Source organism: Lynx rufus, unplaced genomic scaffold, assembly GCF_022079265.1.
Source record: "Lynx rufus isolate CCGP_SWC_20201006 ecotype Redwood Valley unplaced genomic scaffold, mLynRuf1.p SCAF_5, whole genome shotgun sequence".
Taxonomy (NCBI): domain Eukaryota; kingdom Metazoa; phylum Chordata; class Mammalia; order Carnivora; family Felidae; genus Lynx; species Lynx rufus.
Window position 1 is genome coordinate 61,033,671 of NW_025814867.1, and position 24,982 is coordinate 61,058,652.

The following is a 24,982-nucleotide window of genomic DNA, read 5'->3' on the forward strand; positions in this document are numbered from 1 at the left end:
TTTCTAATGAGGTTACAATCAACTTGTAGTCTGATGGCCAGAATGGGGCTGGAGGGTCTGTTCCAAACTCCCTCCAGTAGCTGGGGGCAGGAGGCCTCAGTTACTCATTGGCTGCTGGCTGCCTAGAGGCCTCAATTTCTTGCCATACAGATGTAGGTCTCAACATTAAGCTGTTCTGACATCCTCATGACATGGTAGCTGGCTTCCAAGACAGAATATGGAGGGTGCTGCATTGTCTTTGTGACGTAATCTCTGTGTCGCACACTATCATTTCACTTCAATTTTATTTGTTAGAAGCCGGTGACTATGTCTACCCCATGCTCAAGGGAAGGGGGACTAGATTCCACCTCTTAAATGGATTAAAGATTTTGTGGATAAATTTTAAAACCACCACAGGAGGTAATTGGCCAGGGCTATGGGAATATAAAATGTGCTTGAATTGACTTTGTGGAAAAAAAGTCTAATTCCACTAGGATGCACAAACTTAACAGGAATCAGAACACCTGCAGAACCCCCCAAAACTCTTGGAGTTGAGATCACAAATTTGATTGCCATTAATGTATTAATGGTAATTGGTTTTAATTCCTTAGGTCTTCAAAGGAGAAAGAACACACCAGACCAAAAGAAGTCATCTCATCTTGCTCAAACCCATGTTTTCCAACGGCTCAGTTCTTTAAAAGGCATGTACCTTATAGGGAATTCTGTGTATGTGTTAACAGACAAACAGAAATGACATTTAATTTCAAGCTCCATTAGTAGCATATAGGGAATGGTAAGAACAAGGTCAGCCAAGACAGTCAAGGACAAAAGTATTTCATTTCCAATTACTTAAAATAGTGCACAAATGAAGCAGCTGAGATAATGTTGAGTGCTTGCCAACTTCAAATAGAAGGGATTATAGGAAAGAAATAGAAAGCCTTGTGATACCCGAAGATCTCAAAATGCTCTATTTTCGGTTGAAATCATTGTTTTTACAGCAGGCCTTCAGATCATATATAACGGGTGTCTACAATTTGCAGGCCAATTCTGGCATGCTTTCTGTTTATGTAAATAAAGTTTTATTGGAACACAGCTACAGTCATTCCTTTAGGTATTGTCTCTGGCTACTTTTGTAGCACAATGGCAGAGGTGAATAGTTTCGAAAGAGGCTCTATGGCCCACAAGGACTAAAAGATTTACTATCTGGCCCTTTTGCCGATCTTTGGTATAGACTAAAGAAAGAGGATATATGAGTGTTCTTAACTTCATTAGAATAATCCCAAAGCTTTCAACACAGATTCTCTGAGCCTTAAAGACAGACCCAAGAGAAAACAGGACGATCAAGAGATTGGCAAAAAGCGTGTCATTATTTATTAAAACTTGCCACCTTAGGGCAATGTGACTAAAATGCCAAGTATCTCCTCTCATCCTAATCTTGTTCTTCCCCATAAAAAAAAATATATATATAATGCTTAAGTCAGTATTCTTTAGGTTGTGATTGAAAAGAACCTCAAACCTGCTGAAGTTAAAAAAAAAAGGGGGGTGGGGTGGGGTGGGAGGGAAATCAAAGGAAGTCAGAACCTGGGAATTTGAACACCATTCTCTTTATCATTCTGTGTCTATCTCTCTTCCTTCCTCACTTTTCTTCTTCCTCTCTTATATTCCCAGTTCTGTCCCTCTTTCTGTATTGGCTTCATTTCTCTCTGCTGCAACTGGGTATTCTCCACGTCACAGGGAGTATGACCCCTGGAAGCTCCAGATGTACACTTCAGAGCAGCCAGAGAGCAGTTCTCTGATCTGGCCTCATACAGAAATCCCAGAAGATGGAGCACAACGGTTGGTTTGGGGCCCAATTCTGTGGTTACAGGATTAGGCCTTTCTACAAATGAAGGGCAGAAGAGAAATGGTGTGCAGACAAAAGGACAACCAGTGGACAAACACATGGTCCACTGCACCACACCGACTGGCCCTCCCCCAGCAGTCAGTCACAAGACCCAGGGACATTCTAAGATAATACTGCATTTTTCTTTGGCTTAGGTAGGGCTCTTATAAATCATAACTGATTAGTGTATTCTGACTTAAAAACCTCTCTAGATGTCATAACTCCACCAACCCATCTCTTAAGAAATTCTTTATTCCTAATGCTACAGTTGGTGCTTCTAAGAAGATAGACATAAAACATTACATCTTCCTTTGACCTTATGTCTTTCCCTGGTCAAATAATTCTAATCTCTTGGTTCCTCCTCAAGACCCTATGGCTTGGTTCCTCCTCAAGACCCAATGGCTGGTCATTTAAAAAATTTTTGACTCCCACCAGAATTGTTTTTGCAAAATTTAAAACACACCTTCTTAATATGTGAAATCCAGAATGTGGCACTGGATAGTAATCCATCCAACTCGCTGTATTTGCAATTAACATTGGAATCAGATTCATCTGGGAAGGATTCCTAGTTCTGCCACCTATTCCTTGTATGATCTTGAAGTAGTCAATATTCTCAGATGAGGACTAGAAGATATTCATCTAGTAAATATTTACTGGAAGTATCAGTGTTTGGGTTGTGACAATAAACAAGAAAAATAAGGTCTCCACCCTCATAGAACATTTATGCCAAGAAGAGTATAGCCAAGCTTATTCCCATGTCTGTTTCCGTAGGCTGTGTTAAATACTCGGATATGGAATGCAGGATGTTATAGAAGGACATGGAAAGGTATACGATCTAGCAGGGCAGGGGGTGAGTGGGAGGTAGACCCTTCCCAGGGGAATTGGTATCTAAGGGGATACCTAAATCAATGAGCCAGGCAAAGGAGAAGAGAGAAAAGAGGGATTGAACAGTGGTTCTGGGGAGAGTAGGTAGTAAATGTACCATGATGCAAGAGAGCATGATGATTTAAAGGAACTGAATATTAAGTATTAGTCAAGAATATTCAGATGACAAGTGACAGAAATCCATTTTCAACTAGCTCAAATGAAAAAAGTAAGATTTATTTGCTCATTAATCAACCCCTGGGTAGACTTGGCTGGCATCAGGAATGGCAAGATATAAGGACTGCAAAATTGCCACAACTCTCTTCACTTCCGCCTGTGCAGAAGCTGTTTGCTTACTTTTGTGGGTTATGTTTGTTCTCTACTTCTGCAGACTATTTTCTCCGTACAACTGAGAAAATGGACACCAGCTATCCTGAATTAAGGACACAGTAGCTTTGGCATTGGTCGAGGGGTTACTAAGACATTAGGAGAGGAATGTGCTTGACAAAGAGGAGCCACATTTATCATGATTCAGTATTAGAATGTAAATTATAAAGTTGGAGAGGTAAGATGGGGCCAGATTATGATGATGTAAGTTATACTTAAGAGTTTGGAATTTTCTCTGTGTGGAATAGCAATTTGTTGAATAATTTTATAGTGGGGGAGTGTTAATGTTATCTTTTGAAAGATCACACTGTCACAGATTTTAGGGATTGGTGGGGGAGAGCAAATGAGAGAAGTTAAAGGACTGTTGTAATAGTCCAGGTAAAAGGGAACAGTGGCCTGAACCAGGATAGTAGGAATGGGGGAAAAAAATGGGCAAATTTAAAGATATTTTGGTAGCCTCTGTAGGGAGTGAAGACAGAATCAAGGACAAACTTTGTTTCTGTTTTGAGAAGCTTAGTGGAGATATTGAAACTAAAAGTAGGTGTTAGGAGGGGAGAGAAAAAGACAAATTTAGCTTTGACAATTATAAATTTGAGGTAGAACAGGTCATAGAAAGTGAGGCTGAAGAAATGGATCAGGAGACAGGTGTCTAAGGCATGGGCAGAGAGAGGGCTATAGAGGAAAGACCTCCAGGACACAAGCTGAAGAACACGAATATTTAAAGGCAGGATGAGAAGAGAATCCCGCAAAGATTGAGAAAAAGTAGCCAGGATGGTAAGAAAAAAAAAAAAAAAAAACAACCTAGGAAGAGATAGTACAACAGAAGACAAAAGAGGATTCAAGAATAGAAAATGAGGGGCGCCTGGGTGGCGCAGTCGGTTAAGCGTCCGACTTCAGCCAGGTCACGATCTCGCGGTCCGTGAGTTCGAGCCCCGCGTCAGGCTCTGGGCTGATGGCTCGGAGCCTGGAGCCTGTTTCCGATTCTGTGTCTCCCTCTCTCTCTGCCCCTCCCCCGTTCATGCTCTGTCTCTCTCTGTCCCAAAAATAAATAAACGTTGAAAAAAAAATTAAAAAAAAAATAGAAAATGACTTGTTTTAAATTTTTTACACGCCATAGTATGGATGTACCACAATGTAATAAGAGAACTGAGAACTCAGTTATCAAAGTGATTACATACTGAGAAACAGAGCTTACAGGGGAAATATATAGTACTGTAGAGAACTGGATATTGAAACAAGGATATCACTAGGTGGTTTCAGAAAAAAAGAAGTGAATGGGTGCTCACATAGAAAACACCAGCCACACACACTAGTTAGTAAACAAGGGGTCAGTCCTTCAGGAAGGTTATGAGGAAGTCCTTCAGGAAGATTTATAACTGAGAACTCAGTTAAACAGTGTCAAATGCTCCAGGAGGACAAAGTTCTTCAGTTGTGAGAAGGGGATTCCATGAAACTTAAAGGATCACTGTGGGTATAACGTGGAACCTATTCACATACTTCCTGTATTATGAAGGCATTCAATACATGTCAATAATTTTCCTTTATGAAAGTGAGTCACTGTGACCTACCTGTGGTTCACATTATACTCTTATTCCAGGATCTTTTAAGATCATTCTTACAAGTATGTAGTCATTACACTTGTACTAATGTAGCTTTTTTGTGTTCCACTGTACTTGTCCCTAATTAAGGTGCCTTCCCCCACCCTTCTGATTATGTCACTGAGACCAAATCCTTTGATTTTTTGGTTGTGCCAAAAGTCACAGAATAATTGGCAAGATAAATACAAGTGACCCTGTATTTCTGTTCATCTCATTAATGTAGATCAATTCTGGCTGATTAGTTCTCTTCCAAACACTAGTTAGAATGACTATAACTTGGTGCCAAATGGAGGAGAATGGTTTGTGATGGTTGCTTCTGGGGTGGAGGGCGGAGGGAAGATTTAATAGGTTTTTTGTTTTGCGTGTACTCACATGACAACATCTTAGGTTTCTGTACCTATTTATTTTTTCTTCACCAAAACTAGCTCAAATAAAATAACAATTCTTAGCTCTTTCTTTAGGAAAGGGGAGAAAAAAATCAAGTACCAATCCAATTAGAGAAAGAGATAAAGAAAGTAGGTAAAGGTTGGAAAGGCATTTTAGAATTCATTAATATATACTGGCAACCTCCTAAAATTTTTCCTTTTACAAAAAGGAGCTGAAGAATAAGATCAGAAACTAATAAGAAATCACAGACTTTTAAAAGATTTACCACTTGCTTTTCATAGCTTTATTGACTATTACCAAGTTTCAATATGGTTCAAATAATTAAATACTGCAACTGGGACATTAAAAATACAAACTAATTTACCAAAATAATTGTATTCTGAATATTATGTACAATATTATACATTTTACATTATATAAAGGGTTTTTATACATAAAGGTAAAATTTGATCTATGATTATTGAAAATCCAAAATACATTTGAACAAAACATTCCTATGCATACATACACAATCACTCCGCTGGGATAATCAGAACCATACATGAGTGCGGTTATTAAAAAATAACATCGCATTCATACAACAATGGTAGAAATTGAAATTTGCCTTTATTAATTTGAGAGTATTATTATAAAACCACACACATATGGGTTATATACCTAATTCTATATATTTAAAAAATCTTTATATAGAGAGACAAATATGTCTCTACCCCGAAAGATATTTTTGATTTTTAAATTTTTATTTTAAGGACTTTTGTAATTCATAGCCCAATCCCAGCAAATGGAAAAATCATGAGGGTCTATCATATTACCATGTGCATTTCACTGAATACTTTTCGAAGAATAACCCTAATTCAACCGTATAATTTGGAATGCCTTCATGTTCATTCCTGTTATCAAAGTGATTACATACTGAGAAACAGAGCTTACAGGGGAAATATATAGTACTGTAGAGAACTGGATATTGAAACAAGGATATCACTAGGTGACTTCAGAAAAAAAGAACTGAATGGGTGCTCACATAGAAAACACCAGCCACACACACTAGTTAGTAAACAAGGTGTCAGTCCTTCAGGAAGGTTAATGCACTGAGGTGCCCTACCTTGTTCGAATACTGGAGTGTCAAAGTCCAGAATACTGTCGTGTGGGTTTTAGTACCATCTCATTTAAAAACCTAATTCCTTTCAAGAAGAGCTGTGATTTTAAGTAAAGCCAAACATTTTTCTAACAGATACAAAAATTCTGAAAAACAATGTCTTTATAGCCAAAATGCCTTTCCAATCGTATGTCACTCTGTACATGAATCTTCTTGCAGAGACAGACAGATGGGTAAAAATTCCATCCGAACTATACCTCACAAGAACCTCAGAAAGGCAGCAGTTAATAAACTGGCCATTCTCCTTAAAGGATCTGCAGCCTTCTGCAGTATTGCCTATTTGAAATCCTGTATTTTATTAAAGGCAAACAACAGAACAGCTGGAAACTAGAAGACAGAAAAGTAACAAGCTGAAATATACAAAATCGGTGCCCTTTCCAACATCACCTCATCTATGAAAAATGAGATTCAAAGGCCAAGGTTTGCTTTATTCTTTCTCTTCTTGCCCATGTTTAGCTTGAATATAAAAGAAGCTCTAACCTAGGTTATCAAAATATATTCATATAAATGTATGAGCATTTCTAATACAAAAGTTAAAAAAAAGTCTAAATTCTTAATTTTTGTAATTAAATATCCTAGAGTTCAGTAGGCAGATTTATGTCTGAGCAGCTTGAAAAGAATCCGTTGGCTGAGCACTGTCGGTGAGGTCGGGCACCATTACATTTCAGCTCTTCGCCGGGATTTCTCTGCAACAGCAGCCCCGTCCTCTTCCTCTTCTTCCTCCTCCTCATAGGGTTCCTCTCGGCCTTTGGGGTGGTTGTCGTCTCGAACTTCTTGCTCTTCACCATCATTGTTTTTTTCATCGGCCTTAAAGGTAAAAAAGAAAGGGAAAAGTAAGAGGGCATAGAGTTAGTGATATAAATAATTCCCTCTTTAAAGAAAAAAAAGGCGTGAAGTTATTCACTTTTAGAGAAAAGAGTGAATAAAAATGGTCCAACAGGCAACAGTGCGGTCTTCCCTAATCCTCATACCATCACAGACTTTCAGACGTACACAGTGGTATCTACACAAGCAGCCATTCACAACTCCTACGTACACGCACATGCACGCGGCCGAAATATATGTCTCACACTCACGTTTTCATCGTTTTCACCATAGGTCTCTTCAGCGTTATGCTCTAATTCCCTCTTTTTCTCTTCAGTCAAATCTTCCTGAACCTGAGAGAAACCAGAGACACTAGGTGACACTTTTTATAATTTCAATAGTTTGATTTCCAAAAAGTTCATTTAAAGTAGTAGAAACAAAATCAAGCTAAAGATGAATTTGAAAAAGGACAGAAGCCAAAGACTTGACTTGTCTATTAGCTATGAAGAGATGTACAACACACGTCCTACAAAGAAATCAACGCGATTGATTCAGAGCCTAGGACTTTTGTGTGTGAATTTCCAGTTTCTCTGAATAAGCATTAAACTTCCAAGATTAACACTTGAAGAAATTCAGCTTATGAAATTAAAAGTTCCCCTTTTCCAAATGGGAGAACTGCAGAAGTCTGAAGGCTCTGACGGAATGTAACCTCTACAAAGACAGACACCATGTCTTACTCAACTGTCTTCAATACCAAGATATATACCTGGCACACAGCAATTGCTTAATAAATACTGGTGAGTGAATGAGTCAATGAATAAGAGAATCAAAGCAGCAAATGCCTGCTCTGTAAAGGCACAGAGAAGAGACACCATTACCTGTATACAATGTAGTAGAAAACAGAGAAAATGTGTATGTACAATTCTTAATTAAGAAAAAGTTCTCTGCCTACAATATCTAGAGCTCAGAACACAATCATTTCCATTTCTTCATGAAATAGTTACTAAACTGCCTCAAATCCCTTCATCTCTTCGATGTTCTAACATCACATGTCTGTTTTAAGTAGTTTTCTGTCACGTGCACTATTCCTAGTATGTGTCATTGATCCCAATTATTTTTTTCAAAATGCAAATCAAAGAAAGTATCCAAACATCTTTGCTAAATAATCTCCATTTAATGATTACATTGCACAAAAAATGCAAGGTAAAACATTTTCTAACTTAAGTATTTTGACAACCTTATGTATGCCAAAAGATTTAAGTCAGCTGAGTATCAAAAAATTGCTGACCATCAGTTAAGTATCATGTACTGGGACGAAAAGCAAACCTGCCTTGTCCTAGGACAGTGGTATAAGAGTTAAGTCCTCCGGAATCACACACAGAATTACCAGGTTTTGGGGGCCAGGGGAGTTAAAAATCCCACAAATGCGCAAAGGAGGGCAAGTATGCAGGCGTTACAATTAAAGAGGAACAAATTAAGGGCTGCCTCTTAAGTGTCCATCTGAGGTATGACAGGGATGAGTCACAACCTACCCCACAAGCTTTGAAGGGAACCTGGCTTAAGAGCCTACAAACGTGACCCTTCAAAGATGCCTGAGACAGAGCCCAGCTTTCATGAATCTCTTCTAATCAGCCCAACATCGGCTAGACTCACAGGCCCTAAAGTACGATGGCACCAAATAAGTACATTCTGGACACAGAGGCATAGAGCAGGGTTTTTCTATTCACATGTGCTGGTGGCGCGAGCTAAAGAGAAAACACCCTAGTTTCACCTGCAAGCTCTATCAGTGGTCCATGACATCTCCTCTGCCCTTAGTCACAGAGTCTCGTGACGACATTCCCCAGGGTGCTGGGATGAAAACACCGAACCACTTATTTGACACTACATATACTACGGTCTCACTCATTGAAACATCATTAAACTGCCAAAGTGTCCTGATCAATTTCAGGAAACAAAGACACGTCTTTTAGAGCATTATCAAGGAAAACATACAAGTGAACACTAAATTTGGTTTAGCTGCGATTGAGAAGGAACTGCCTTGAAACTGCAACATGGTGGAAAGAACATATAAATCAAGGTCGACAAACTTTTTTTTTTTGTAAAGGGCCAGATACAGTACATATTCAGGCTTTCTCGGCCATAAAGTCTCTGGAGCGGCTCCTCAACTCCACCCCTGTGGTGCCGAAGCAGCCTTGCACAGTACGCGAACAAAAAGGAATGGACGTGTTCCAGTAAGACTTGACTTACGAAACAGACTGAGGCCTGTAGTTTGCCAAACCCTAACATAGGCTGCGGAGTCAGACAGACCTGGATTAAAACCTTCATTAAAACTGGCTCCAAAGTGCTGGCTGCATAAAAATAAGGTCACTTGTTTTTACTATGAAAATTCGCAAGCACACACAAATAAAACATAATTCAAAGAACTCCTTACCGCCATCACCAAGGTCCAAAAGTTATCTCAACGTTGCTGCCCTTGCAATCACCTATCGCTGTTCTTTATTTTTGTTGATGAAGGGTTCTTAAGATTTCTAGACATCATTATTCATCATAATTTTATCACATTTTAAATCACTGTAATTTCGCCCCTATCCATCTCAGTATGTTATCTCTAAAAACAGTGGATTTTTCTTACATAACCATAGAGCCATTATCACATCTGATAAGTAATCCCACAGTATCATCTAATGTCTACTTCATGCTTAACATTTTCCTGATTATCTTCAAAACGTCTACTTACAGTAGGTTTGGTCTAATAATCCAAACAAAGGCCACACCTAACATCCGTTCTGCTCCCCTTTTTTCCTTAATGCTATTAACTCATTTTCCTGTACAATGACCCACATGCTGCATTTGTTTGCTTCTTTAAGGTATCACTTATTTCCTTTGGCCCCCACATTTCTTATAAAAGGAAGTTTAAGACTTAAATGGATTCGATTTACAAAGCAAGAGTTTTTCAAAGGTAATACTGCATATTTTATATCTTCACCGCATCAGGAGGCATATAAAACGTGTCCCTGGTACTTTTAATGAGGCTCAAGTTGGTCAAGGAGCTCAGAAGCCTGACCCCTCCATGATACAACTCCCTGACCTCCACTCATGTAGCAAGATCACCCATTGATGACTTGCTCTTAAGTCACCTGTTTAATTAGAGGTTACAAAAATGGCGACTCTCTAATTCCACCATTCCCTCTGCATTCACTAACTTCTATAAAGAAGAACTCGTCCCTATTCACTGTTTAGTTACCGTACTTGCTACAGCCTTAATTACAGTAGCCTCTAAAATCAGACCTGGCTGGGGTCTAATCACGGGTCCAACAATAACAAGCTGTGTGACCTTCAAAAACTTAGCTGACCTCTCTGAAGCTCAAGTTTCTCATCTGTAAAATAAAAGGGCTTGATGAAAATCAGTGATTTAAAATTTTTCTGTGTGTTTGTGTGTCGGGGGGAGTCACGAACCCTTTTACAACTTTGAGAAGAAATGCGAATGTATGCAAAGACACACAGATACATGTCACTTTACACAGAAGGTTCAGGAGGTTCAGACTTCCCCAAGTCCGCCCGTGGCCACCTGTCCTAGGCATGCTTCTCCAAACAGCGTGTTTCTGGAACTCTGATTACTAGGCTCCAGCACAGGTAAGATCAAAACCTCCAAGGGTGAAGTCCAATCCAGGAATTTGTACTTTTCACACACTCTCCAAGGTGAGTCTTAGCCACAGCAAAGACTCAGAGCCACTAGTTTCAATGACGGGGAGTGCTGGGTTAGGAATGTCTCTGGCCAGAGAGAGAAACACGCTTGCATGAGGTCTTTCTTCTCTGGAGACCTACTGTGGAAAATTCGGGTTATTTATCAGTTGTCAAATCTGAGGTAAATTAATTTAGGGAACCCACAAATAAAAATTTTATAATTTTCAAATATATATATGTATACGCTATTATTCTGGTAGTATATTCTTTGTATTGGGAACAAAAGCAATTCAAACTCAAAAGGCATTACTGAAAAGGAACAAATGATGCGGAAGTTTCTAATTTTCACATGTGTTTAGACTGATGTTTCTCCTTTATAATGGAGACACACCAATCACATCTCCCACGTTCAACCCTCTTCAGTAACCTGCTGAAGCTGACGCGAACATTTTGTCAAAAACTTCCCAACGCTGCTCCTCTTTACTCATTTTTACTCATTGAAATCTAACGTTTTAGCCACTTTTAGAAACAGTCCCTATGTGATGTAGCAAAGTTTAATAGCCAAAATAAGACAGATCTACTGGGTCTAAGATGGGCTTTGGCTTCACAGATCAAAGACGTCACGGGATGAGACAGGAGCCGGAAGGCCGAGCCTTACGCAGTCCAATAGGCTAGGATGCAAAGAGGTGGATGGCATGTGACACAGGAGAGGCTTCAGCAACATCAGCCACAGTGACGGACACCACCGTTTGCTGGGTGATGTTTAACAGGGGAGGCTGTGCCGCCTGCACAAGGCGACTCACAGGCTGGCGGTGCCACTAAAGCTGACCAAATATCCCTGTGCGCGCTCTCCCACGAGTGTTCAGATCAATCTGTTTTCAGTTACACTGGAGAAAATGAGCACTCAGATTTTTCAGTCATTTAACTTCTGGGGTTTTTCTGAACATTTAAATAATTTTTAGGCACACACAGCACTTTTGGGCAAAGCCATAATTTGTCTCGTTTGCTCATAAGTAGATAAAAAAATCTGGACAGTAAGCGACACAAGGATGGGATCCCCACATGAATGTCCCAAACAATAAGCCATGAACACTTGTTCATAACCATCACTTTTATGCCTTAGAAGGGTAATGCTATTACACTAAGATAAAAGAAGGCAGGGATGGTGCAAATTTCCAAAAAGCACACTTATTTTGGGTCCTACTCTCTGAGCTCAAGTCACAAGTCTTTTTTTTTTCTTTCTTTTTTATTTTTAAATTTATTTATTTGGCGGGGGAGGTGAGAGAAAGAGAGGGAGAGAATCTCAAGCAGGCTCTGCTCCATCAGCACAGAGCCTGATGCCAGGCTCGGTCTCATGAACCATGAGATCATGACCAGAGCCAAAATTAAGAGTTGGACGCTTAGCCAACTGAGTCACCCAGATGCCCCTCAAGTCACAAGTCTGATGGGCTGTAGCTCTGAGCATGGACAGCTCTGACAGAAGTCAGGTGACCTGGGATAGAAGGGAGGGGAACCGATGGCAGCAATGAGCCACACATCCCTGTGGTCAGTGGGGACAGCTGGACGACCCTGGGGCTCGGTGCAGATAAGAACAATGCACATTACAGGGCCCTGCATGGTTTCCAGACCATTCCACAGATGTCTCACACACAGCACCTATAAACAACACGCTATGCGTTCTCACATATTGTAGACCTCTTTTTCTCATCTTGCTGCAGTCTGCTGAGAACTTCGTCTCTATTACTAGTCCTTAAACTGTATTTGGGGACCAGTCTTCTCCCTCCTCAAGGGAAGGACTGGAACAGCGGAAGAAGGTGGAAAGATCCCATAACTAACCATCTCAGGAACTGCCCAAGGAATGCAACACAGCCTGTGCAAGGGATGCCGGGGGGCAGAGACGGAAGTCACCAGGAGAGAGAGAAAGGCACGCTGAGAGCAGTCCCACATGGGAGGCTGTGCAACCTACACAAGACAGGGTCAGAACGTGGGGCAGAGGCACCAGACAGGACTTCAGAGCAGGGAACCAGAGAAAGAGAAGCAGGACTGGGGGCCCGCTGGAGGGACAGAACAGGGCTCTGGTCAGTTCAGCCCGCCTGTAGCCCTCACCTCTGCCCGCCACCGCTCTCTTCCCCTCCTGTCTCTTTCTCTTTTTCCTATCCTTGATCTGTCTTGGATCACAGGACTGCTCTCTCCACCTTGACTGACATAATATAAAGGTGAAAAATAATCAGTAAATACTGATTAAAATTTTATGTTTACCCTTCTGCATTTTTAAAAAGAAGCCAAGGTGAATCTCTTCTCCTTTAATCCCTCAAAGATTCCTGGCATCTGACATAATGAGACAGAGTAATATTCGTTCAGACATCCTGTTACAAAAGAAGTCCAGATGAGTATCTTTTTCTTGCCAAATATCTTAATATTCAAGGCTGCTAGTTCTTCTAATGTTCTCTTGTGATAACAGAGCTCAGGATCTCGACCAGGATGAACGGCAGGATGAGAAAAGAGAAAGGATAAAAAGATCAAGCCAGTGAATGTACATGTGACTAGAGATGTACGTGGCCAGTGGCTGTAAAGAGCAACATCCCTTTCTGTTTTCCCGGTATAAGCACACCCTTTCACATGAGCTCTGAGAAGTGAACAACAAATGCAACAACAATGAGAAAGCAGGGCTCATCTAGGGAACTGCACTGGCAAAAGGGGTAGCTCGCGTATTCTGAGTAGGATCCCCAGTGGTGGGGGCGTCGGCTCAGGCTGCCATCTGTCCATCCATTCACGCAGTTCCCGTTAGGGCTAAAGCCCACATGGGCAAGAAACCTGGCTGAGGAACACCTCCGCACCAGAGCTTTGATTTAGCGGACCATTTCCTGGGCCAGAGAGAGACCAAACACGGGGCCTTGGCCTCCTTCGTGTAATTTCCCCAGGCTCGGGGCTTCAGTGGTCCGTTCGGTGGGGAGCGGAGACTAACCAGCTACAAGCAATGGCACTCACCCAGCACTTACATGATGTGCCACCAGGACAGGGCTGCTCCTCAAAGCTAGTTAGCGATAATCTGTTAGAAGTTTACAGTAACAAGGAGACTAAAATGAAATTTACGAAATTCCACCTAAATGCATTTTATTCAACTGACCTCCTCATGTATTTTTCCTTTTCTTTATCATTAAATCTCATTATCACACTAAGTTCTTAGGAGAGAAAAGGCAAAAAGTAGAGACCCTAAAAATGTTTTTGGAGGGTGTTAAGTGTATTCCAGTGGACACTTGAGGCACCCGTGAGGCAGCACTGTGGCAACGTCTGCAGAGCAAGTTACAGGGTTCATCCCAACCCCCAGACCTGACATGCAAAGCTTTGTTCTTCCCTCTCTTATGAGGGGAAGAAACGAGAGAAAATATTCTTACAAATATCACATAGCCCTAAGTCCACCATTCCGGGAGGGCTGGATGACTTCTTTTAGTTCAAAATTTCTAGTTGAGACCCAGAAAGAAGGATTCTACTACCCTGTTTTTTATTACTTTCTAACCACATGTCACCTTTTTCCACAGTCCATTTCCTCTTGAACCACCCTTTCTCATCCCGACTATGTCTTTCTGAACGTGTCGCACATCAAAGCCCACGCTGCCCCTTAAGGTTAGTGTGACACACCAAGCAGTTTGACCAGTTTCCTGCATCCCACCTCCCTACCTCTTCTTCTCCCTCTTCCTGGTACTGCTCATCAACATTATCTTCCTGCTGGTCTGGGTTTCCTGCCATCTGTTGAAACAAAAGGGGAGGCTTGGGTTACTGAAGGCGGGAGATGCATTTTACAGTTCTCTGGGACAAAGAGCAAGCTTGCAGCCATAACACATGTACTTTCAGTGCATCGGTGGCCAGGAAATGATGAATAATCCTTCCCAACACAAAACCTAGGATGTGTGTTTCTCTCGCTCTCGCTCTCTCTGAGTGTGGCCATATCATTTCACATCGTGGCCTACAAACCAACCAAAGAGGCAAACCTTCTGTCAGTGTGCCTTAGGACTAACCTTCTGCATTAATCAGGCAGTTTATTAAGATGCCCAGGTTAAAACCACCCTCTGAAGTAGCGTCTGCTTACCACCAAATGTTCTTCCATTTCTGCATTCTCTTGCTTTGGATTACTTTGTTTTGGCTCCTCATTTTCATCTGGCAAATTTTCTTCTCTCACTTGCTCGGCTTCCTCAAATTCATCTTCGCCTTGATTATTGGGGTCATCTGCTGGGTTTATATCCTCTACAGCCGCCCTCTGCAAAATTTTAATAAAAAGCAACCACTACCTCAAAATCCAGGATCAAATTTAATTTCATTGGAAAGGCCACACACTGGCAGAAAATGAAATCGTCCTTCACCAGACTGCTCGACTCTATCCTTGCCAAGACTCACAAGTACACATCCCACTGTCAAAAGACAAAACTCCTGCTTTATTTGTCAGCGGCTGATGGATCAGAGTGAAGTACAGACAGCACTTGTTTTCGGCAAGCGATTCCAAGACAGTCCTCCAAACTCTAGCATGAGAAATGGGAGTGGAACTAAAGAGACCAGAAAAATAGTTCATCGACGCTAACAGAACATGTAAAAGAAATCACTAAAAGGGGGGATTTAGATAGGCAAGGAGGAACATCTTTCCTGAGTATGCTGATTTTCATACAGACAAGCTTTCCCCTGCGAGCAATTTTTTACACGTTAAGGGGGTGAGCAGCCATTGAAGAGTGAGAAGTCTCAGAAAGGACTCAAGAAAGGGTGTGCTTGAAGGGGCTAATCCAAAAGTAAACAGTCAGTATCTAGCATGGAACCAATTTCTATAGAACGATCACTACCACGAAAGAGAAATGTTGCACTGGCAAAGGACAAGAGAAAAAGAACTGAGCGAACCCAGTCTTTGGCAACAGATCTTGAAAAATCTCTCCCCCAACCCTCCCTCCAGCAGCTCTCAGTTATGGTGTTCCACAAATGCCCTTCACATGATCGACTTGAGAATTATCTCCATTTTCCACTTAAACTCCCAAAGCACCTTTCACAATAATACATGTCCTCATAAAGATTCAGATTTTAAAGGCTGAGCTGGGCAGGGATGATAATGCTTGCAGGAGCTTCCCGATCACTCCAGGGTCACCAACAGGACACTTAGCTGAAGCAGCAAATGCCTCCCAGAGATGAGGCCTCAGAGCAAGATTTGATCTGTATCAGTGTTCTCCAGGCAACAAGATTCCACTTCAATTCACTTTGGAGCCTTGAACATAGTCAAGAGCTCACCGGTCTCAGTTGACTTATTACTTGCACATCCCCGGCTACACGCTTCATTTAAGAGCAGATGACACTTTTCTTGGGAATACAGAGTGACAAGTCATCACCTTTACTCCAGACGCCAGTTACTCCACAATCTCTATATATAGATTTCTTTCTGGGCATTATCAATAATACGTGTGGAAACACAGGAAAAATATAACACATTCTCTTCAAAAACAAAGTACCAAAGGGCTTTTGCAAAAGCCCACAGAAATGTACACACAGGGTCCAACACGACGCAAGTAATAGGTGAAGTATAACAGGCACAGTTGTTACCTTCAAATAAACAGATGATAGGGGCGCCTGGGTGGCTCAGTCGGTTAAGTGTCCGACTTCGACTCAGGTCATGATCTCGCGGTTCGTGAGTTCAAGCCCCGCGTGGGGCTCTGTGCTGACAGCTCAGAGCCTGGAGCCTGTTTCAGATTCTGTGTCTCCCTCTCTCTCTGACCCTCCCCCGTTCATGCTCTGTCTCTCTCTGTCTCAAAAATAAATAAACGTTAAAAAAAATTTTTTAAAAACAAATAAACAGATGATCAAACATACCTCAATAAAACTGGAAAAAATTTCTTTAATTAAAAAAAATTAGATGAGACAAAGAGAGACAAGCTGGCTAACGATTTCTAATTAAAAGAAGGAATGGGAGGAACAGAGCAGTGTCCTCCAGACCAAGTGGAGCGCTGACTGGAGAGAGAGGGTTAGATGGTCATCCTCAAAGCACGCAGCACCTCCCAGAGGGCGGAGACTGGGACAGGCACCCTCTCACCAGCCCTGCATCCGCTCAGGCACATCCACTTTGTTGGTGCTCTCGTAAGATACTCCCTTGTCCCCCCACAGTCACCAGCTCTACTCCCCTACTCTCCAGAGCTCCCACCCTTTCCTGAGCGCACTTGCACAAGTGCTAACCCAGGAGCCACAGGCAAAAGTGCTTTGTTACAGCTCCGCTCAAGTTAAGTACAAAAGCCATTTCCACACATAAAAAAAATAAATTAATTAATTTAAAAAAAAAAGTAAAAAAATTAAAAAGAAATTAAAAAAATTTTTAAAGCTGTTTCCATCCAGGGGGCTTTAAGCAGCTATCATCAGGGAGACTTTCTCAATGAGTATCAAGGAAAGATATATGGATCTTCCTTTCAATATAAACAAGATCCATACTGTAGCATAGACTAGATAAACATAGCGGTGGTTTTACTAGCAAAAGATGACAGGAGAGCTAAAGTAAGTTGTAAAATTCATCTACACACAAGCGCGAGAACACACTCACTTGACGCTTGCTCGCCTCAGGCCCCCCGGCTACACAGGTGAACTGGGAGTCTAGGTCCTTTCTTGGTAAACACAAAGGACATTCTTGGTTATCAGGTCTCTACTGATTCATATTCTAAATTTTCTACAGCATTATGGTACCTGAGCATTTTTTTTTTCCCATTTCTCAAGCCCCACGTCCTTACTTCATGTACTGATTAAAATGGTTGCTTACTGCTGGGAGATGACAGTCACACGACCTACATAACACCCTAGCAGACGATTCAACATGCTCCAGAATGGCTCATTTCTTTTCTCTGCTTCTCTAACTCCCACACTTTTTTTTTTCATTTTTCAGAATTACTGCATATTTCAGTGGTTCTCACCATTGCTTTTCCTGATCTAGAAGTTGTCAGAGGGAAACTCCTATGTTTTTCTAGAGCAGCTTCTGAGCCAGTCTCCCCCAACACACCCTCAGTTTACAGTTAACAACATTGCTTATATAATTATGCAAGCCACCTTCCTTCTGCACTGATGAAGTAACAGACATATCTAGAGCCAAAGGCATGGTGTCAGGTAAACCTTCAAGTTTCCTTTCTGCGTTGTGAGTTTCCAAGTGTCATGCCCGAAAGAGAGGACACTTACATCTGCCTCGGAGTCTGGATCAGCTTCGTGGGGACCCTGATCTTGAGGCTCATGTCCATTCTCTGGGTCATCTTCTGCCTCATCTTGGTGCTGGTTATCTCTCTCATAGGCTAGCAGATCAAAGGAACTAGTATCAGTGCAGATGAACCAGACAGGACTCTACCCTTTCACTCAAAGAAAAGCCACCAGTGGGCTTTCCTACAGACTATTTCACCCAATCTCTCCTCCAAAGAGAAAGAGGTTAATTCAACAGAAGGCATACACCTCAGCTCTTCTGAATAGAACTAGGTCCTTTTCCTAGACCATGTGTCTAAGGAGATAGCATGGGTGAGTGACACATGCTAATCTTCTAAAGCAAATGTTTATAAGAGCTTCATTCTCCCCCTTGCTATATGAAAAACAATAATAAAACTTTCTCAACAAAAGCATGCCCAGTCAACTGGACACTGATAAAATTGTCAGCTAATTTTTGGTAATATCAAAGGAAATAGCAAGGTACCAAAAGAAGAACTGGTAACGTCTCAGGAAATGGAAAAAAGAACACCTCATCACACGGCAGCGATGAGGGATGCCACCACAAGGATACATCTCACAGTTCAACTCACACAGATATTTGCTGCTTTCAGAAAAATAAAATTCCATAAAGGAAATTTAGGTAAGAGCGTACAAAGAGAAGAACAAACAACTTTTTAAGTAAGATATAAGAGGAAAGGTTAAGTATATGGAGAGTATTTAGCTTATAAAAAATAGAGATGCAAGGTAACTTACCATCAGGTTTCAAGTGCACCAAGGGATTCATTAAATAAATAAGAGAACAAACTGTTCTCTAGTCTTACTGGTAATGGAACAAAAAAAGCTGAAAGTGCTGCACAGGGGGACATAAGGAAAACAATTTCTTGACTATGAGGGCTATAAAATATCAGAACAGGCTATAGAGGGAGTTTGGGTAATCACCTTCTTTTAGCCTCTTTTAAAAAAAAATTTTTTTTTTTCAACGTTTATTTATTTTTGGGACAGAGAGATACAGAGCATGAACGGGGGAGGGGCAGAGAGAGAGGGAGACACAGCATCGGAAACAGGCTCCAGGCTCTGAGCCATCAGCCCAGAGCCTGACGCGGGGCTCGAACTCACGGACCGTGAGATTGTGACCTGGCTGAAGTCGGACGCTTAACCGACTGCGCCACCCTGGCGCCCCTTTTAGCCTCTTTTAAAGAGGATACATATCTGAGTGTTAGAGTTGCCAGAGAAAATGTTGCTTTCTAGTTCTATTATACAGGAAGGGATATTTGATAAATTGCATACGAGACGCCTGCCACAAGTGAAAACTACTAGTGCCTTAATCTGAAAAACTTTCAAGGCAATGATCCAAAGGTTTCCAAGGTAAGGAGAAAAGGTAGCCATTTCCCAGAGTATAACAGTCCTATGATAATGTGTCATAAAGAACAATTCAGTACACAAAAAGCTTAAACTGTAGGAAAAAATATTAGGAAGGAAACAGATGATCTTGGGCAGGTATGGCCACCAACGTGCACTGTTTGGAAGGATTACCAGCGACATAACAACAGCAGTGACAAAAGGCATGTGGTACACAAGTCTCGCTTGTATGTACTCAGATGTGCACGCAACTCTGAGTCGATGTTCCATGTGACCAAGTAATTTCATTAACGTATTGACAATCTGAGAAGTCTCACCACCTCCTTCCTCTTCTTGGACGCCCTGGTCCTCTGCTCCCTGAACAATATCATGATCCACAGTGTCATAATGACCTTGCTGCCTGCAAGAGACACAAATGTTAACAATTCAGTGACAAATTCGGCGGCACAATTTCACAGAAGTCATTTACATTTTTTTTTTTAATTTTTTTTTCCAACGTTTTTTATTTATTTTTGGGACAGAGAGAGACAGAGCATGAACGGGGGAGGGGCAGAGAGAGAGGGAGACACAGAATCGGAAACAGGCTCCAGGCTCCGAGCCATCAGCCCAGAGCCCGACGCCGGGCTCGAACTCAATGGACCGCGAGATCGTGACCTGGCTGAAGTCGGACGCTTAACCGACTGCGCCACCCAGGCGCCCCAGAAGTCATTTACATTTAAAGGTAGTAATAAACGAATTTTTCAACGGTTTTTAAAAAGTCATCAAGAGGTTCTTTCTTCTTTTTTTTCTTTTTAAACTTATGCTATTGGGTTTAATAAAGATTCTAGCTACAATTTCAAAGCATACCTTAAAAAACATAAAACACCTTTCACGTGGTAAAGTAAGATAAAGTTAGCACAGAACCTGCTAGGTTCTCTCTCTCTAAAGTAAGCTTGGAGGGGCGCCTGGGTGGCTCAGTCGGTTCAACATCCGACTTCGGCTCAGGTCATGATCTCACGGTCTGTGAGTTCGAGCCCCACGTGGGCTCTGTGCCCACAGCTCGGAGCCTGGAGTCTGTTTTGGATTCTGGGTCTCCTCTCTCTCTGACCCTCCCCCGTTCATGCTATGTCTCTCTCTGTCTCAAAAATAAATAAACATTAAAAAAAAATTTTTTTTAAATAAAGTAAGCTTCCTTTTAATTAGAAAAAAAAAAAAGGTTGATTGTTTTAGAATGAAATATTTGGAAATTCAGGTCTCCAGTCGTTGTTCCGCCCCGGCTACAGGAGCCCCCCCCCTCCCCCCAAGCTCACAGGGAACAGGCACCCCGAGCTGTGTGCCCTGCTCAGAAGAACGAGAGGAGGGCTGCGTGCACCATCGGGAGAAGGCTACCGTAGCTGCTCCGGGGGCTGCGGCCGCCCCTCCTCGGGGCCGGCCTGCCTCTGCCGGGCCACCTCTCTGGCGAGGAGCTGCTGCCGCTGCCTCAGCAAGTGTCCCTGCAGCCGCTGCTGGTGCAGGGCGTCCTGCTGCTCTCTCAGCCTCTGCGCCTCCTCAGCCCGCCTCGCTGCCAGCCGCTGCTGCTCCAGCTGCTCCTCGTAGGGCGATCGCAATTTGGTGGCCGGCCCGGCGGAGGGATACACCTGGGGGGAAAGGTGGCGCTGCTGAGGGGTGACAGGCCGCACCTCCGGTCACCCCTCCCTTGGTTTCCCCTGACACACCCTGGCGGCAGGCCTGGTTTACTTAATTAACACCCACCCATCTGTCAGGTGAACTGGGATTACACCTCAGGTCCAAGGTCACCCTGAGCCAGAACCCCTCTTTCCCAACTCTCTCAGTCAGCCTTGGCTTCTTTTAGCAACCCATCTTCCCGATTTGCTGGATTTTGGCAGATTTTCAATGTGCTCCCTCTCACACGGGAGAGGGCAAAACAGAAGGGCAAATCCCTTCTGAACCCTAACTGAACGGATGTTCAAAAGGTGCTGCTCTAAGTGGGCACGTAGTGACCTCACATTAATTGTAGCAATTTGTAAGCTGAAGCTGTAAGAGTGTAAGATCCAGCGATGCCAATTAATTCTAGGAATGCGGAACCAATCTCAGGCTGACCACAGCCAAAAAAGCCAAATTTCAGGTAAGGGCAGAGGGGCAGAGAACAAATTCCTTCAAGGAAAAAGAGAATGGGTGAGAAGGCAGTACCTTCTGATGAAAGGAAAAACTGATCCACGAATTCTTAAACTCTGCTTCCCACTGAGCTACCCACAACTCACTCCTCCATCATCACCCCCTCTCCCAACCAACACAAGCACACCCAATATTCACCAAAGAAAAGAAGGTGCAGGGTTAAGGGGAATTAAACCCAAAGGGGAATTACTTTTGAAAAAGGCCGTATGAGGGACACAAGACTGGGAGAAGCTTCTCCGTGCTAAGTTTGCAACAAGGAGTCCAACAACAGAGGCTGTTACATCTGCTCAGCCTAAAGCCTCAGGCAGCTTGAAGTCTTAGAAAGCTCGAAGCCGAACAAAACCTCAGAGGCATAAATACAAAGTGACTGGCATGTACGTAAAGGCAGGTAGCCCAGTGTTAAGGATCAGCTTAGAGACAGAGGAAGAAAGATAACTCTCTGCACTCAGTGTTGCTTCAAGTTCTTTTAAATTCGGTTTTCTAATAATAATGGATTTTTCAAAGAGAAAAAGCCTTATTTATGTGAGAGGGGAGTGCTCCGGTAGGGGGAGACTGAGCAGAGATTGGTTAAACACACTCACCCAGTGGGCATCCTTAAGTGATAAGATCAGCCTTTTGACAACTTAATAACCACCTTGAAGATGAATGTGCAGAAGCCAACCTACCATTTGATAGTAAATGAACAGGGAGAAGGAGACTTTTGATCATAGAAAATGAGACCTTTCTGGGCCTCAAGTTGCCCTTGGAACTTGAACACGTTCCCCGGAGGTGCCCCATCAGGCGCTTATCTGTCCTCCTTCTGCTCAAGGGACCTGAGTGAGCATGAGGCTGCCTTGTTACGCACTACTGACAAAGAAAATACACCAACAGCTTTCTGTTTCCTTCGGGTCAGCTCTCTGAGGGATGGGAGCAGCTATGCTATTAACATTACACGAAAAAATTGAAACATGTGCATCTAAAAAACATACGTGCATGTAACATTTAGTGAAATCGCTCGAATTTTATTTTAGAGATTGTTGTATATGGGGAGGCTTTTTCAATGTTTAAAAACAAAGCCACGCTCCCTACCCTGGCTGACGAAACAGAACCCCAGTGGAGGTGAAGGACCTCGTACCTCGGCGTGAGCGTGCCCTCCCAGGAGGTTGGCTTCTTCCCTCGGGTCACGCTGTTCCTTCCATTCCCGATCCTGTTCCTCTGGCGATGGGTCGTGTTCCTCCTCCAGGTGTTCAGCCTGCCCGACCTGTTCCATGGCCTCCTCTTCCAGGGCCTTCCTGTGCTCCTCTTCCACCTGACGCTCCTCCGGCTCTCTGGGTTCCGCGTCCTGCTGGTTCAGCTCTGCTGGAGCCTGAAATTCTGCCTCTTTCTGGGTGGGAGGGTAAAGTTTTGTTTCTTCTGTTCTTCCAGGAACGGCTTCATGTGTCTGCCACACATCATTATTCCGAGACACCTAGGCCAAGCACATCACTGGAAATGACCCTCTTCTACTTTGAAAGCAGTGATGCAACCTGTTTATTACCATGTCTATGGGGTTACAACATAAGCAAAATCTTGGGAATCTAGAAATACACAGTCCTGACTGAAAAGTATGGCTGCAATGGAGTCACTTAACTCTTCTCACTGTGTCATCTCACCTATAAAATAGAGATAACATCAGTAAAATCTCATCATACAAATAGTAACCTAAGAGTAAAGCCTATACATGACCACATTGCATTCTAACTTCCCTCAAAAGCAATCTAACTCCTGTTTTCCTTTAGAACAAGGAAAAAAAAAAAACTCTCAGACTTCAAGTGATGAAGTGCTTACATGATTTTCTTCAATGTAAACTTTGTTTTCAATAATATTTGAAAAGTGGGGTGCCTTAGTGGCTCAGTATGAAGAGCATGCAACTTTTGATCTCAGGGTCATGAGTTCAAGCCCCATGTGGGGTGTAGAGATTACTTAAATAAATCTTAAAAAAAATAATAATGATTTGAAAAGAGAAGGACAGGGGCTTCTGGGTGGCTCAGTCAGTTAAGTATCCAACTTTAGCTCAGGTCATGATCTTGAGATCCGTGAGTTCGAGCCCCACATCAGGTCTATGCTGACAGCTTGTGGCCTGGAGCCTCCTTCAGAGTCTGTGTCTCCCTCTCTCTTTGCCACTCGCCCCCCCCACCCCGACTAGTGCTCTGTCTCTTTCTCTCTTAAAAATAAACATTAATTTTTTTTTTAATTTAAGAAAAGAGAAGGATAAGATGATATTGAGGATGAGTTAGGTTTATTTTTATTAACTAATAAAAAAAAAGATGCCATTACTAATAGACATCCATGTTAACTAAAAATAGTGCCCATTAAACCATACAATAAAACATTTTTAACATATTAAAGTAGCATCTCTTCATAAATCCGAGGAAATATTTTGTAAATATTTCGTAGTGTTAATATAGAAAACTCTGAACAACAACAAAAAAGACATGTTTTGTGTTTTTTTTTTCTTTACAGAAAATTCCTCTTCAAAAATTGGTTGATTTAAATTGGTTTTCCCAGATTGAAAGTTTCAGAGATTTCCATTTGATCTTCATTACTTAGAAAGGAGGGGCAAAAAAGAAATGATAAAATATCGTAAGAAAACGAATCACTCCTTTCCCCCTTCCCACCTTCTTTATCAGAAAAAATGACTACTTTGGTCAGATTGTTCTTTCAAACTGAAATAAATGTGAAGCCATCTTCTTAAATTGGCAGAACTATAACTGAGAAACTGGACTGTATAAATAAATAAATAAATATTTCTGCACAGTGAAGGAAACAATCAACAAAACTAAAAGGCAGCCTATGGAATGGAATAAGGTATTTACACATGAGATATCTTATAAGGAGTTAGTATCCTAAATCTATACAGAATTTATCAAACTGGGGGTGGCTGGGTGGCTCAGTAGGTTAAGTGTTTGACTTTGGCTCGGGTCATGATGTCACGGTTCATGAGTTCAAGACCCACATCGGGCTATCTGCTGTCAGTGCAGAGCCTGTTTGGGATCCTCTGTCCTCCCCCTCTCTTTACCCCTCCCCCTCTTACACGTGTGCTCTCTTTCTCTCAAAAACAAATAAAAGCATTTAGAAAATAAAAATTAAAAAAAAAGAATTTATCATACTTAACACCCAAAAAAACAAATAATCCAGTGAAGAATGGGAAGACAAGAATAGACACTTTTCCAAAGAAGACATCCAGATGGCTAACAGACACATGAAGAGATGCTCCACATCACACATAATCAGGGAAATGCAAATCAAAACCATGAGGAGCTATCACTTCACACCTGTCAGAATGGCTGAAATTAACAACACAGGAAACAACAGATGTCGGTGAGGATGTGGAGAAAGGGGAACCTTCTCACACTGTTGGTGGAAAGTGGACAACAGCATGGAGGTTCCTCAGAATTAAAAACAGAACTACCCTATGACCCACAATTGCACTACTAGGTATACCCAAAGGATACAAAAATACAGTTTTGAAGGGGTACATGCACCCCGATGTTTACACCAGCATTATCAACAACA

General features: G+C 42.1%; 1 protein-coding gene across 4 annotated transcripts in view; it reads right to left on the reverse strand.

Moving 5' to 3' along the window:
* Nucleotides 1-5,352: 5,352 nt before the first annotated feature.
* Nucleotides 5,353-24,982, reverse strand: part of GOLIM4 (golgi integral membrane protein 4) — a 79,963-nt gene continuing 60,333 nt past the window's right edge. For 2 of the 4 annotated variants that reach the window (XM_047099416.1, XM_047099414.1), the window contains 8 exons: nucleotides 22,563-22,895; nucleotides 20,663-20,910; nucleotides 19,615-19,694; nucleotides 17,921-18,030; nucleotides 14,829-14,996; nucleotides 14,420-14,488; nucleotides 7,330-7,410; nucleotides 5,353-7,060 (listed from right to left, as the gene is read on the reverse strand). In XM_047099416.1, coding sequence (XP_046955372.1) covers nucleotides 6,911-7,060; nucleotides 7,330-7,410; nucleotides 14,420-14,488; nucleotides 14,829-14,996; nucleotides 17,921-18,030; nucleotides 19,615-19,694; nucleotides 20,663-20,910; nucleotides 22,563-22,895 — 1,239 coding nt within the window. In that variant the 3' untranslated portion in view covers nucleotides 5,353-6,910. Of the gene's footprint in view, nucleotides 7,061-7,329; nucleotides 7,411-14,419; nucleotides 14,489-14,828; nucleotides 14,997-17,920; nucleotides 18,031-19,611; nucleotides 19,695-20,662; nucleotides 20,911-22,562; nucleotides 22,896-24,982 lie in introns of all 4 variants that reach the window. The other 2 variants (XM_047099415.1, XM_047099413.1) reach the window with 1 other exon arrangement.